We start from the raw sequence: 16113 nt of genomic DNA on the forward strand, positions 1-16113 counted from the left end.
CAGCGGAGAATTAGCATGTGCCACTGTACGCGCTTCCGGGACCGCCAATAAGGGATGCTGACGCGGCCGAAGTTGGTGTGTAAGCAGCCTCGGTACCGACAACCGCACTACCCGACTTACAATCTCTGGACAGTCAGATTCTCCTCGCAACGTCCTACAGATCATAATCATTAAGGAGTAATTACGTCTCACCTCGAGAGAGTTAAACCGCAACATGCCTAACAAAAACTTAGTGGGGTATAGAAAAGGGTAATAGCCAAACCGTTTTTTGTACAAAAACCTCAAAAATGCCTTTTGTACTTTTTCGAGCATTAGAGCGTAAGTAGTCTCATACGGATTCCATACTACGGACGCAGATTCCAGCTTACTTCTAACGACAGCCATGTACACCAGCTTAATTGCTGCTATATTATCAAATTCACGCATATTGCGAATTACAAATCCTAACCTACGATATGAGTCTTTGGTAACCTCCCGCATGTGGTCATGAAAAGTAAGACGAGGATCGAACAACACCCCTAAATCTTTTACAGAATAGACACGTTGGATCCTCTCTCCTCCCAAATGGTAATCCATATGTATAGGTTTGTGAGCTCTAGTGAAAGACATCACATTACATTTGGCTGTGTTGAAATTTAGATGGTTTTTTATGGACCAATTACTTACGGAATCTATGTCACTCTGCAATGATTCGGTGTCTGCTATATTCCGAACACCGTACACCAGTTTGAGATCATCTGCATAAAGTAAGCACCTAGCATGTTTAAGGGAAGCTTCTAAGTCATTCACCATTAGGCCAAATAGCATTGGTCCCAAAATCGAGCCTTGACTGACTCCAGAACGAGTGTGATATGGAGCCGAAACAAAATATCCATGCCTCACATACTGCCGGCGATCGCGCAAATAACTGGCAAAGAACCCAAGAAGCTTAGGAGAAAATCCCATTCCACACAACTTACGTAGTAGAACATCATTGTCAACCCTGTCGAACGCCTTTTTGAAGTCGAAATAGATAACATCGACCTGAATGTTTTTATCTAAGTGTTGCGAGACAAGATCTACTAACGTTAAAAGGCTAGTATTTACAGAGCGGTTTAGTCTAAAGCCATGTTGTGAATCGCATAGATAAGGCTGTATTTGAGTACTAATATGTTTATGCAATATGGATTCAAATAATTTTGGTAAGGATGAGAGTATAGCTATGGGTCTATAATTATCTACAAGTGTATGATCGTTTGTTTTGGGGATAGGTTGCACACGCGAAACTTTCCAACGCTTAGGATATGTCCCTGTGTTTAACGCTAAGTTGAATATATGAAGCATCGGTGACCTCAAGGATTGTCTGCAACCCTTAATGCGGGTTGCGGGTACATTATCAGGGCCAACAGCACTATTTGGTTTTAAATTACTAATGCCGGTGTCAAAATCTTTGCTGGTTATTTCGCAAATGTGTACCAAATTTGCTGTATGATTCTGACCACCAATCAAGTTCCTACAATCAAGAAGGGGCGCATCCGGTAAGAAAACGCTTGCAAAAAATGTGGAAAAAGCTTGCGCTGCATCACTGCCTTCGTACTCCACTCCGTTGTAACTAACTTTAGGTACAAAACCGCCTCTGTTTTTCAAACTATTTACGTGCTGCCAAAACGTGGCAGGCTCACGATTAAGTTCACGCTGTATGCGACTTAAGTAGTCCTTGTAGGTACCTGACATGATTTTTTTAACATACGATCTTAAACGAGAAAACTCTAGATATGTTTCGATATTTCGTGTAGCTTTCCATTGGCGATGCAATTCAGCCTTTTGTTTTATAATATTTATTAACTCAGCGGTGTACCATACCGGATACCGCCTATTCGGTTTGCTGGATCTCAACTTTTTAGGGACACATTCATCGAATATGGAATAAATATTATTGTAAAAGCAATCAACAGCGTCATCAACATTGTAAGCATCAAATATTTCCTGCCATGATGTTTCTGAGATCCGCTTATACAATAGGTCATAATTTGCTTTGGCAAAGTTCCAATCTCTTTGCAAGTCAACATTACTAGGACTAGTTTTTTCGGTATTTAGTTGATTTAACTTATAATTACGCTCAAAATATATATCCAGAGGGGGATGATAGTTATCACGCTTTGGAACAAGGCCTCCGCAATTAATCTCAAGCACATCAACATGGTCAACACCGTCCGACATCAACACTACATCCAGTTTACCTCCATACGCGTTAACAACTTCATTCCTTTCTGACAATCCACAAACAGACAAAAAATAACAATAATAACTTAAAATACTAGTAGAGGCATACTTAGGATTTAAATTTAAATCTCCAACAATAATAACTGCACCTTTAATGTCATTAATAACTGATTCAACCTTTTGGAACCACTGCATGTACACCGCATCAGACGCTCTTGGATGGATATACACAACACATACATAAATCGTGTCAGAGTCTGTTACAATCTGTGCCCAAAGGTCCTCGCCATCCGAAGTCTCCAAATCCACACGTCTGGTAGCTCTGATACCGGGTCGTGTAAGTAGAATAACTCCACCACCAGTGCCATAGACACGATCCCGACGCAGTATACTCCAGTCAGTACCAGTTAATTCGGAGTCTATCACTGAGCTGGTAAGAAATGTCTCAGTTACCGCAATGATATCACACTCAAGTGTTGAAAGATTTTGTCTGAAAAATGACAACTTCGTGTTCAAGCCTCTAACATTCTGATAAATTATATTTACTTTTCGGTTTTCCTTAGGATATTTGGTTTTAATTTGTTGTTGCTGTTTGTCTAGTATTAGGTTGCCTTCGAAAAAACCAATCTTTTACTCGAGCGTTAGTAGGCCAGGTTTCCGGTGACATACACCTCTCATAGCACTCGGGTGGAATGCCAACTTTAAAAGATTTGTAGTCGCCCCTAGACTTGAGCTCCTCTACAGTACATGTCACATCTGGAAATAGTTTTTGGAGGTATGCTTGAATGTCGTCTCCACACGATATCATGTTCCAAAGATGGATATATTTGCGAAATTCTACCGCTTTGAGCATGGTAACATCAGGACCCGCGGTGCCCCGTATAGCACTTATACGTTTCGGCTTATTCTTACGGACTTCTGTCCATTCCTCGTCTGCAGAGTTGGTATTAAATGTCTGTGATAGTGGCGCAACGCATTTTTGCCCCAGTACAGCACCCACAATGTTCTCTTTAGATGAAGCCGGTGTTACTACCACTGGAGGCACAAATACCTGCTTTTCATTGTTGTTGTCCGCCCGTATGATGACAGGTTTGGCTGCTGAAACTTCCCACGGTTTCGAGGGTACTTGTTGCGGCTTAGACTTTGTTTTGTGTTTTGGTTTGATCTTATTAGTTTGTACTTCAGTATTTTTATTTCCATCCTTATAAGCGGCAGATTGCGTAGACTGCAAAGGCTGCATACATTGCATACACGGAGCGGCAATATGTCCGGAGATACCATGAGAAGCATCATTGAATTTTTCAAATGTCTCAAGTTTCTCGTTGCAAATCTCAATCTGTTTTGTACACACTGTTAATGCTGATTGATACTTGCCAATAGTTGCCAATGCCTCCATTAATTGTTCAGATAAAAAATTAATTTGTTCTCGTAGAAGCTCCATCTCCATCCCCATATTATTAGGCAATTGTTGTGTATATTGCGGGGCGGGGGTGTTACCTTTATTTCGAACGGAGACAAACTTCTGTGAGATCGGTGTTAATGCAGGTATAGGTATGTCGTCGTTACAACTCCCTCTCTTTACAGCACAACTACACTCAGGGCAAACCCATGCAGCCCTTTCATCAAGCGCAAGCTCACGATTATTGCAGAGGTAATGATAGACTTTCATACATGTATCAATGGTACATTCAAGATAAGCATCCCCAGGCAGCAACTCCGTATTACATGCAGCACAAATCATTTTTCTTAAGTAAAATCAGCGATTGTAATATAGCAGAAATATTTATTTTTAAATAATGCGGCTGATATTCAAAACAAGCGTCCAGTGGCCGGGCGGCTGTAGGCCGATGCACGTACCTTTATTCCAGTATGCGTGTGTGCGCGCGTGTGTGCGTAGCAGCGGGGCACCCGCGGGTTGTCGTAGGTCAGGAACAATATTCGTTAGAAGAAATTTTAAATAGTAATCTTGTAATTACTCTTGATCCAGGTCGAGTTTCAATTTGAAGTAAATTAAGTTCTATTGTAAGTAGAGCACTTAATTTTGGAAACCAATTTTATTATCTTTTGAATCCTAGCAATTGATTTCGAGATTCCTTCGTTCATATACAAGCTCATGATCTTCAATTTTGATATACCTATCTGCATTCCAACATGCCATTTTATTTTTTGAGGGGGAAAATGACTTCTCCCGCCTTGGGCGAGGCTAGAGGGAGTGCAGACTCTTACTGACTAAAAACCACCCCGATCCTTCTCCTGCTTTGAGCGGGAGCCGTTACCTGTTACGTTGTCCACAGCGCCGGAATTCGAACATACAATGGCTACCAAGGACCACAAACATCGGAATGTAATAATACATATATTTACTCAAACTTATCATAATTTTTATACTGAAAATTGAATGGTCAAGCCTACAATGTGGAATGTAGTCAATTAGTTCACAGTTCTTGATACAAAGTCATCTTGATCATATGTTTTCCCATGGTCATATTTCGCTCCATGGAATCGACTCCTCCCTGTATCTAAAATAACTGCTGAACAATCGATGGGTAATCTATTTATATCGGACGATAGAGGCAGAAGGGCCATTCATATTTTAGTAAAACATGCTTCGCTCGCGGATTTCTTTGTCGGATGTTCATTATTGATCTGATAGATGTGAGGGGTGAAGTATAGTTTTCTATTATTGTATATATAGTTGAGATGGGTTTGTTTCGCTATAATTTGAATTTATGATTCATATAGTTATCTTCTGTCATGGTGGCCCGAAGGTTTAATATTTCTGAGGCTTCCGATAAAACTACCATGTTTAATAAAGAGTAACTCTGAACGGACTAAGATTTGGAACTTGACGCCATAGTAACTTTTATTCAGCTCAAAATTACCTATCCATGATGTCAAAATCAAAGTCAAATTTATTTATTTCAAATAGACTAGGATGGCACTTTTCACATGATGTAACACACATAGCTATTGAAAGGTGGGACCAGGATTTGCATCCTCCTTTATTTAATTTAATTTGAAACTCCGAATTAACTAGTTCAACTATCAACTAACACAAGCTACTACATTGTAAAATATGTATCTCGCATTAATTTAAGAGACGACTCAATATCGATTGTACCTCAGTATGTCACAGGAAAACTTTTGACAAGGGTCGTGTGGCAGGTTCCTTTTGTTAACTAACAAACAGACAGACAGACAGACAGGTAACAAGACAGTGGAAAGTGAGATGAAAAGGACTTGATGTTCTACTTTTGTAAAGTAAAATGTGACTACATATCTATTTTTGATTCGATTGTTGGATAACTATTTAATAACTAGCTGACTCAGCAAACTTCGTATCGCCTCAAACATTTTTAATTTTGCTAAATTGGTCAAGCCATTCTCGAGTTTTGGCGATACTAACGAACAGCAATAAAATTTTATAGATAAAAATAAAGTTATTTGTAGTAAAATTACATACATACATAACCTCATGTTGTCTCCTTTGGGGGTAGGGACAATGGAACGCCAATTACTTGGTTGTAAATAGTAACGCTAATTGCCAATAGTAAAATTACATGGTTTGATAAAGAAAATCGCCTGCACAAATACTAAAATCTCAGACATTACAAGCTTTAATATTTGTGTATTCCAAAACAGCATAAGATATAATAAAGACGTATACGCAATTTTGAAGCTTAACGAATTAAACATAGAGTACATTTTACTATGAAAGAAAACTTAAAAAAAGTTCACAATTTTCAAGGTAAACGGTGCTTCGTAGAACGAAATGAAGTTGTCAATGCTAGAGGGGAACACAACGCCCTTGCGGCCTTGACACAATTCCGAATATTTATACCGATTTTGGCGACGGGAGCTTTCAGCCACCAGCCGATGTTTAGGTATTACGTGATGTCAAGGTTTTGGGGTCAATTTCACGTTGGCCTGAATTTTAAGGTGCCTGTTTCGCAACCTGTAAAGTACCAATATGACCTCTTCAAAGTTGTATGTTCTTTTTAAGATTAATAAGATTATTTAGATACTACTGACATGCAGTGAAGGAAAATCTAGTGTGGAAAACTGAAATAACGAGTGATAAGTTTCAAATGACTTGACTGCATGGTTGACGCGGAGGCTGGGTAACTGGCAGCCGTGCAATGTGTAGCGAGTTTGAATCTCGCATGGAGCAACTCTTTGTGTGATCCACAAATTGTTGTTTCGGGTTTATGTGTCATGTGCATGAGAAATTGTATGTTTGTGAATCGCACCCACGACACAGGAGAATATACTAGTGATGGGCAACGATTTTTTTGTTTCGTCAAATTCACCTTGATCAAACGTGGTGATCAGTTTTCTTTTCTTCTTCACATGAAAAGGGGCCTTTGTCCCGTAGTAATATCGTATCGCATGAATCGTATCGTATCGGTACACGCTATTCATTGGAAAATGTCTGTTTGAAAAACAAAAGTATGAATGAATATAGACTGTTCTATAAACCGATGTTAAAGTGACTTTATTTGTATAGCCGTAAGATTGATTTTTGTAGTAATGGTAAGAGTAATGAGGCGTATTCTAGATGTTTTTAGAATTGTAAGTGAGAAGTTTTGTCTAGAAGTCTGTGCGTATATTTAATGGGTATGCAATGCATACAATCTCGATTTTATTACCTCCTAAAACGACACTAGTGCCACAACTGCCCGGTAGCTATCATTAAATACATTTAGTCTTCAAGGTTAGGTTGTCAGACTATAATTTAGTCAATTGATGCTTATTTTTCGGTTGTAGTAGATTATCAAATGCTTGCTTAGATCACTTTATTAGGTAAGTACAATATCTAACTAAAGTGTCTAGGTACTATTACATCGTCTTGTCTTTTTCCTGCTTCCATTTATTTTTTAAGGGGGAAAAATTCTATGACTTCTCGCGCCTTGAGCGTGGCGAGAGGGAGTGTCAGACTCTTACTCACTAAAAACCACCCCGTTCCTACTCCTGCTTTTCGAGCCGTAGCCCTGGTAAACCCGCTAGGTGGTCCGCAGCTCCGTATCAGCCTGCAGCCATCCTAAGCTACGGATCGCCATAAAATGTCTTATTGTTTCATTTTCTCTTATCAAACATCATCCTATCACAAACTCCTTTATGTTCCATATCATTCTACACATAATCTATCCCTGTTATCTTTGGTCGTCCTCTACCTATACTTATTAAAGCTACTATTTCATCTCTCTTGACAAAAAGAGCCAAAAGAGTCTCTGTATCGCAGGTGCTAAGGTCCATTGTTGTACTTTAATCCCTAAGTCCTAAATTGGCGGTCGCATTTCTGTGTAATAATGGCTTGGAGCTTTGAGTTAGGTATAGGAGTAAATGGAAGCCTTAAGTTTTTTAAGTTTTTGCTTCATTGTTCTTGGAACAGTCCGAATTCGCGACTGCATTGTGATCACTCGTCGTGTTTTGTTATTTATCCTTTTGTACGTGTGTACGCACTAAACTCTTAAACGAGTAGAGCGATTTTGATAAGATTTTTGAGGTCCTGGATGATGTGGATTTATGTATCTATCGAGTGACACTTTCCAAATTGGTCCAGTTCGCTAAAATAATGGTCAATATTTGTAACCTAGTTATCTACACATAAAGTATATTAATATTACACATACATATCTTTATCTAGGCAGTTCTTCGGTAAAAGCCTTCTACCGACCGTCCCTCGGGCTTCGATAAAAAATTGAATTAAATAACATTCAATTTTGCTAATGTTACTTGCAAGGGCACGAACGATATCGTAGATATGAGTATCCTCTTAAAGTGGATTCTTTGTAGCGATCGAGTTATAATATCAGAAAAACGCGCAAAGCATGCGTTTCAAAGTTGGCAGCAATTTAGGAAAATTAACATCATCAAAAAGCCTCCCAACATGGGCTCGCTGTTATAGGATAGGTAAGTTAGTTAGTTAGTTAAGTGTTATAGCATAGCTCCCCCTCTTTGAAAAGTTTAAAGACCCCTCTTTGAGGCTTGAGAGACAGAGCAGGAGGAAATCATTCGATGAGTTCTACCCCCCTTAAAGAAAAAAGGGGTCCTCAAACAAATTTTTATATGGGGCCCTGCCAAGGCACTAATATTATAAAGGTACGCCACTGGTTCTAGATACTGGCTCTACGAGGTACATAAATAAAATATAACTATTACACAGAACACATCTATTATTTAATTATTGTCTCACACCATGTATTTATGGCTACCTGCAGCACATATTAAAAAGGTAACTGGTCTATTATTACGCACAGTTTTCCTGCTCGTTTAACATCTATTAAATGATGTGACTTCTTACTTATTTCGTACTACTGATTGGATCCTGTCTTTGTTTGTCTGTTAGTATAAATATTTTTATGGTTCTAAATCTATATCTATTCTAATTCTAAATCTATTAGTACCAATAGATAATTGACTGCACGGTTGGAGCGGTAGCGGTTTTTTTTAAGGGTGAAATTCATCTAATTTGCATGCCTTCTCTCGCCGTATGCGAGGCGAGAGGGAGTGTCAGACTCTTACTGACAAAAACCACCCCGTTCCTATTCCTGCTCGTCGAGCCGGAGTCCCAGTAAACCCGCTAGGTAGTTCGTAACTCCGGGGCGGTGTTTGGGCTGCCGTGCAACGTGTAGTCGGTTCATTCTCTTTATCTATATGAGAAGTGGCCTTTTCCCGACATAGGTACAGTTACAGGCTAATATCGAAACCATAAAGTATTAGTTATGTACCATGTATATTAATATGGGAATGTAAAACATAACGTTATCGATTCGCATTATCAGTATCAATGTAACTATGGGAGTTATATCGTAAAACGTGAGTCAACCATTATCCTATACATCTATAGTAGATCTATAGACGATATGCATCGAGTTATACATTGTTGTGTATCTTTAAAGGATTTTCAACTTTGTTACAAAAAGATAAAGTTCACATTTACTTGTTTAACGCTTGTAGCTAATGCATCTAGTTACTATTATACATATTGTTATGTATCTTTAAAGGATTTTCAACTTAGTTACAAAACGATAAAGTTGATATTTACTTGGTTCTCTTTTATAGCTAGTTTTCATTCATACGGAGGAAAATTTTATCGACGTTTAGAAATAATATTATGTCGTGTTTCGCTTGAATAAGGTTAAGAAGAATTATTATTTCATACTCGTTATCGGAATAAGTATACACAATGTATTAGTGCAGGTTATATACTTGTTTTTTTTTGTATAAGCCGGTAAACGAGGAGACGGATCACCTGATGGTAAGCAATCGCCGCCGCCTATGGACTCCCGAAACACCAGAGGCGTTACAAGTGCGTTGCCGGCCTTTTGGGGGTAATTAATTTAAGGGTTGTTGGGGAATCAGGGTTTGGGTAGATTAGGACTCCGGTAACCCCATTCATACAACGAAACATAACGCAAGCGTTGTTTCACGTCGGTTTTCGGGCCGTGGTATCATTGGGCCTTCGGTAACCTTAACTCACACAAAGCAAGCGTTGTTTCACGTCGGTTTTCTGCGAGGGTGTGGTATCATTCCGGTCGAGCCGGCCCATTCGGTTGCGTGATTTGTGCGATTTTATTCATATACCTATAGTAATTTCTGAGTTACAGAGTTGCTTTGTAGTTCTGTAAACAATCCTAAGCGTTTAGGTACAGTCTTACTAAAATGCTACTACTCTCGGCGTGCACCGTATTTCTGGCAATATTTCAAATTATCTCGTGTGAAGATTATAAGTCATATTTTTATTTGCAAGATGATTTATGCTTGTAGTTTGTATATTATATTTTAAACTGGCAACAATAATCTTGTCTTTAAAGTAATTACTGATAAAGTCCCCCATAAATTATAACATTTAACTGTTATTTTAAAACTCTATAAAGCTTGAGATATATTACAAACTAGCTGTTGCCCGCGATTTCGTCCGCGTAGAGTGATGACTTCTGATAGATTTTAGGATTTAGGTTATTTCTAAAATAAAAAATATTTTCTATAACTCGACGACGTTACTTCCTTAGTATATTAGCTACCTCCCAATCAAAGTCCTATCAAAATCGGTACAGCTATTTCAGAGATTAGCAAAAAATGTGAATTGGGTATATGTATCCTATGTATCGTGTTATCATGCGACAAAAAATGTGAATTGGGTATATGTATCCTATGTATTTAACGTGTTATGAATATGCGTGTAGTAAATAAGCGGTTATTTCAATATTACCAATAGGCACTTGAACTTTATTTATTAGTTTAAAATTCTAGATCTACCTTGAACTTGTGTGGTTCTTTGTGCCAGTGCAAGGTTACTATACTGTTGGAATTAGTTTTTTTCTATATTCGTCGTAGTTTTCGTACAGTCGTAGGCACTGTCGTTCTATAGCAGAGTTAGATCTATGGTCATTAGTAAGGGCCATCTTATTTCCATGAAAAGCTGCTTCTTTTAAAATCACGTAATAAGTTCATGCTGTTTATAAATTGTTCAATTTGAATTTATGTTTATGAATGAAAGGGAAATGCTGATTTTATTGCTAAACATAAACAAAGAACTGCTGGACTAATATGCTTTTCTTTGCAACGTCTCGAGAAAATTCTTAACGGATTTAGTATCAATGAGGTATCTAAATTAGAATGTATCTTTGACTAGTTTCCTCGCGGCTTCGCTAGCGTACCTGTGGGATAAAAAGCCTATGTGTATTCCAGACCATAATCTACCCCAGCTCCACATTTCATCCCGTTCCCTACAGCAGTTTTGACGTGATTAAGTAACAAACATACGCACAAACTGACATTCTTTCGTAATTATAATATTAGTGAGATAGTAAGACGGGTAAGATTGTCGGACCACAGGAGTTTATGTCGACTTATTGCGTCTTGGGTAATATAAGTCCCACAATGGGAACTTAAACAAGCTTATTCAAAATGTATAAACAATATAGAATGTTGATAGATTACATATAATGGACATTACTAACTCCAGTGTTAGCCACGTGTATCCCCCGTAACACGTGTCCGCGCCGCCATTGTGTAGGAAATCTTTTTTTTTCCAAAACACGTGGGCGCCTGTTGATCATAACCAGACAGTATGTTTACAAAGACCGATTGTCTATGAATGGGTCCACAGAGGAATAATAAAATTTTCCATTGCCTTCGTCCGGCCTGTTTATAAAACAGTGTCAGTTGACAGTTCGATTCTTCCATATTTGAAAAATAACCCGCTTAGAATGGTGTTCTAGATTCAAATAGAGAATATTCTGGATGCGTTCAATGTGATGTTTTGTCTGGAGTCTGGAAACGTATTTTATTATTTATACATTTTGCTACCTTCTCATGGTTATCGCGTAAAACAAAGTCTTGAGTTTGTATATATAATTATGTCGACCTACGGTTGTACACATTCTAGAACGAATTGTTCTTTGTATTAAGAACTTCAAGCAACTGCATGAAAGTCAAATAGACAGCTGGTGCGGCGTTTTAACATATAGAATGAAATTGTGTTGTTCAATAATGTCTATTTCCCTTTTCATAAATAATGCACATAATGTCCTATGTGTTATATCTACAGATGTGGCACACAAATTGGCAACTTTCCAGCGAAGTATTGCCAAAAATCGCTAATGTTGCTATGCTATCCTAATAGGAATTCTATAGATAGTACCTATAAGTCTGAAAATAATGATAGTGATTTGACAACACATATGAAATAGAAGTTGTATGTAGAGATAGAGAGAGAGCTTGTTATGACAAAATGTGTTAGCTATTTATAGAAATTGTTCATACAAAGTAATACATATTTTGGCGATGTAAATCAATTCATTAATTCTATTTATACCAGAGTGTCTCGAGGAGAGAGAAAAGGGTTATTTTGTGTCGGTAATTGATAGATTCGAAACACAGACTAACCCAAAAAGAACGACAAATGTGCCTTTTTTTTATCTTACGACGAACTTATCTCTTAAATATATGTATATAAAGTTATTCTGCTCATTCTAATAATAAATCGCTACAAATAATATGAAATCTATTTAAAGGAAGAGCTTTGCCAATTTCCACGTCATTATTGATAAACCACGGGTAAATTCCAATAATTTGATATTTGTGCGAATGTTCCATGAACTTCAATAGGAGGCCCCTTATCGTTTTAGGTATAGGCGCTTATATTATGAGGAAAATTATTACCCATTCGCATAGTAAATTTATCGTAACGGGAAATAGATTTTATTTGAATTTATTTAGGTATGCTTTTATTACGTCCATTAAATTCGGTTTAATTTTGTTAAGTAAATCTTTCTTTGCGACATATTTCTTATGTGGTCCTGGTGCCCGAAATAACTGAATATTTAAGGACCTAAATTACAACATGTATATTGTTGTTTCAAACCACGATTTCTTATGGGGGAAAAGTCATCCAATTACTTCTCGGTCTCGCGCCTTGGGCAAGGCGAGAGGGAGTGTTTTTCGAGCCGGAACCCCGATAAACCCGCAAGGTAGTCCGCAGTCCGGTTTACTCCACGATAGGAGCTCATAATCATGAGCTTATTTTACAAAATAAGTATGCATGCAACTGTAGAAGAACATCAGGCACTCTGGCAGCCGGCATGCTTGTTGGCAAAGGAATGAGAATAATATAGAGACGATTTATTAGTCCTAATTGCAGATGATTATTTTAATTAGTATGTTAATCACTAAATGCCTGGCTGAAACGTATCAGGAAGTAGTATTGTGGTAGTTGGCAGTTACATAGGTAGTTAGGTACAGTTAATTTGAATGGATATTTTCAGCAATCATTACAGTTCTATGCGAATGTATTACCCATCTTCTTAATGTTTCCTACAACGTCCTGATACACATCACACCTGGATTTTCTATTACAGTTTGTCGATTATACAAACAATTGTTTCATGTTAAATGCTGTCATTAGAACGGGACCGCTCAAACTGTTGTGGTTCTTTCCTCAAAAGACCACTACAGAACGAACTTGCATGGTTTTTTATACACACACATATAATGTTTTCAATTTTTCTCTTGACTTTAAAAGAGACAATGACCTCTGAGTTTCTTTCAGCATTTTTTCTAAGAGTGGTCCCGTTAGGAAATGCCGACCTCATCTACATGTTTTTTAAATAATAATTTTGACGTGTAAAAGTGCTCTTTTGTAGCCTATTTGCAAAAATAAATTCATTGTTTCATTAAAATTAAATTTGCGACAGTTTTATACAGCAGCATCTGGTTGTCTATACACGACACCAACTCTGTCGTGATCTCGACATCACATCCTTTCATGATATTGTCAGACATTTCTTTTATCAGAAACTAATTGAGTTATCTCCTTCCCCAGGCTGACCGCGCCACCAACCTGATCCGCGGCACGAAGTACGAGCAGTACCTGCAGGTGCGCGCCGACATCAAGGACTTCCGCGACAAGAACAAGCTGGATAAGATCATCGTGTTGTGGACTGCTAATACTGAACGGTGAGTCTTAGCGCAGGTTTTGGCTTAAGAATCATATGAGGGAGCTACTAATAAGCCGGCTGCACTCGTATGATACAACGACCTCATAGATAACAAACGTGAAACAACGCTGACAGAGTTCAGTTCCCGGGACAGAGTTCTAATAAGACAAAAATAACTTTTTAGTTTACTTAGTTTCGTATTATTACATGAGAAACGTATTATTACATATACTTCCCTATTACATGGGACTTGTCTCGCCTCGCCCAAGGCGGGAGAACTCTTTGGATGAATTTCCCCCTTAAAAATGAAATGTGGGTGTACATTGAACGATGAACAGTGGCATTACGTGCCATAATCTGCACCCTAAAGAGGCGTGACAATGCAATATTTCGGGTTCTTATGAACCCTGACTAAATTGTTGACTAATGTGCTTTCTGATCGAACTGATCATGGTCTCGAAACTGCTTGCATACCAAGTGTGGAAAAATCTCGGGAGGCTCACAATCCAACCCTGAGCTTTCCGATATCCCATATACCTAATGACCGAACACGAGATCCCGATATGAAATCTCGTCACCAAAGCTCTAGTCCACGTGCTCAGTCACACTCTAGTTGTAACGGTAAAACACATCGTGCGATTCGTATTACGTATAAAAAAGTCCGCGTCACTGAAATCGTGTGACACTGACACTGGGCATGTATTCTATAGCTGACTACTACTCAAATAGCTGGGGTCATTCACCTAGACTGTTCGTCTGCTGTAGCTAGTCGTGATGTGACGTAATCTGTTTGAAATACGCTAGCATAGCGGATTGGAAACGTTTCTATACGATATGAATGAATTTCTTTTAAGAAATATGCTAATAACAAGATCTTGCTTTTTTGTGGTACGCATAGCTTGAAATTGTAAATAAAGTGTGGGTGAGCCATGTTTCAGCATAAATGGGCCGGCTCGACCGGAGTGATACAACGGCCTCGCAGAAAACCAATGTGAAAAACAACACTTCCGTTGTGTTTCGTTGTGTGGGGCTGAGCCTTTTGTGTTGCTATCTAGCAGACACAAATTACAAGTAGGACAGAGTGTAAAATGATGCCCGTTTTAAAGTCTCCGTTATCATTTCAGTAATTTCTAAAAAAATCTACAATACAGCAATAAACAACTCGGGTATAGGAACCTTTGCTCGGTTAGTTACGATCACTCAATCAATAAAAAAATACTTATTTTATATCCGATGAAATAATATCTATCTTTTCCCAGTTTCTGCGAGGTCCGCGCGGGAGTGCACGACACCTCCGAGAACATCGAGCGCGCCCTCCGCGACAACAACTCGGAGATCTCGCCCTCCACTATATTCGCACTCGCTGCTATTGATGAGAACGTGAGTACACTTGTAGTAGCAGAATAGATATCTTTTTTTTAAATAGAACGTTGCCCCACATTAGGATTTTCTCCTGTGTCATGGGTGCGTTTACAAACATACAAGTTCAGATGACACCCAGACCCGAAACAACAATTTATGGATCTCATAAAGAGAAGCTCTGTGCGGGAATCCAAGACGCTACACGTTGCGCGACCGGTTGCCCAGCCACCGCACCAACGGTGCATTCAAAGTAGGAATGAGGTGGTATTTAGTCAGTGAGAGTCTGATACTCCTTAATCGCCACACACAAGGCGAAAGAAGTCATTGTATGACTCATTTTCTCACCCCTTACTTAAAACAGGGTTGTCAGTATATAAAGCTAATTTATCTGATGGATCTTGATGACCTTGATGCCTTGCTTGATATGCTAAGCATTAGTGAATAAATAAATACTTTCGTTTCCAGTGCATATACATAAACGGGTCGCCCCAGAACACGCTGGTAGGGGGCGTGGTGGAGCGCGCGGAGATGCGCGGAGTCTTCGTCGCGGGAGACGACTTCAAGTCCGGGCAGACCAAACTCAAGTCCGTGCTTGTCGACTTCCTCGTTTCTGCTGGTGGGTATCGTGATAATGATCTTTATACAATTTGTTTCGGCAGCCTATGCGTAAAAGAAAAAAAAGACAGCAGGGAAAATGGATCACAGCAGTACTCTGTAAAGTCTGCTAAGTCATTACTTTATACATATACTAGCGGACCCGACAGACGTTGTCCTGTCTACACGTCTTTAATTTGAAAATTTTAAACTTTTTTAATAAGCTAAAACATTCTGGACCTTTTTGATGAAAATTGTTATTCAAATGTTATGACAATATCTAACGTCATTAATATTTGACACTGCGATGGTAGCGCCGTCTGTCGGATCCAATGTAAACCATTCCAAAATCAACAACTACAAATAAATTAAAATTTAATTAAAAAAACATTGTCAAGCGGACAAAATTGTGAATGTAAACCATTCTCAGATCCCCTTGAACACACACAAAAAAAATCATCAAAATCGATCCAGTCGTTTAAGAGAAGTTCAGTGACATACACACGTACAG

General features: G+C 38.6%; 1 protein-coding gene across 1 annotated transcript in view; it reads left to right on the forward strand.

The window, feature by feature from the left end:
- LOC118271915 (inositol-3-phosphate synthase) overlaps positions 1-16113 on the forward strand; it is a 28237-nt gene that overhangs the window by 7263 nt on the left and 4861 nt on the right. The window contains exons 5-7 of the mRNA XM_050693876.1: positions 13532-13665; positions 14906-15026; positions 15474-15624. Coding sequence (XP_050549833.1) covers positions 13532-13665; positions 14906-15026; positions 15474-15624 — 406 coding nt within the window. The remainder of the gene's footprint in view (positions 1-13531; positions 13666-14905; positions 15027-15473; positions 15625-16113) is intronic.

This window comes from Spodoptera frugiperda, chromosome 5 (assembly GCF_023101765.2).
Source record: "Spodoptera frugiperda isolate SF20-4 chromosome 5, AGI-APGP_CSIRO_Sfru_2.0, whole genome shotgun sequence".
In the NCBI taxonomy this organism is placed as follows: Eukaryota; Metazoa; Arthropoda; class Insecta; order Lepidoptera; family Noctuidae; genus Spodoptera; species Spodoptera frugiperda.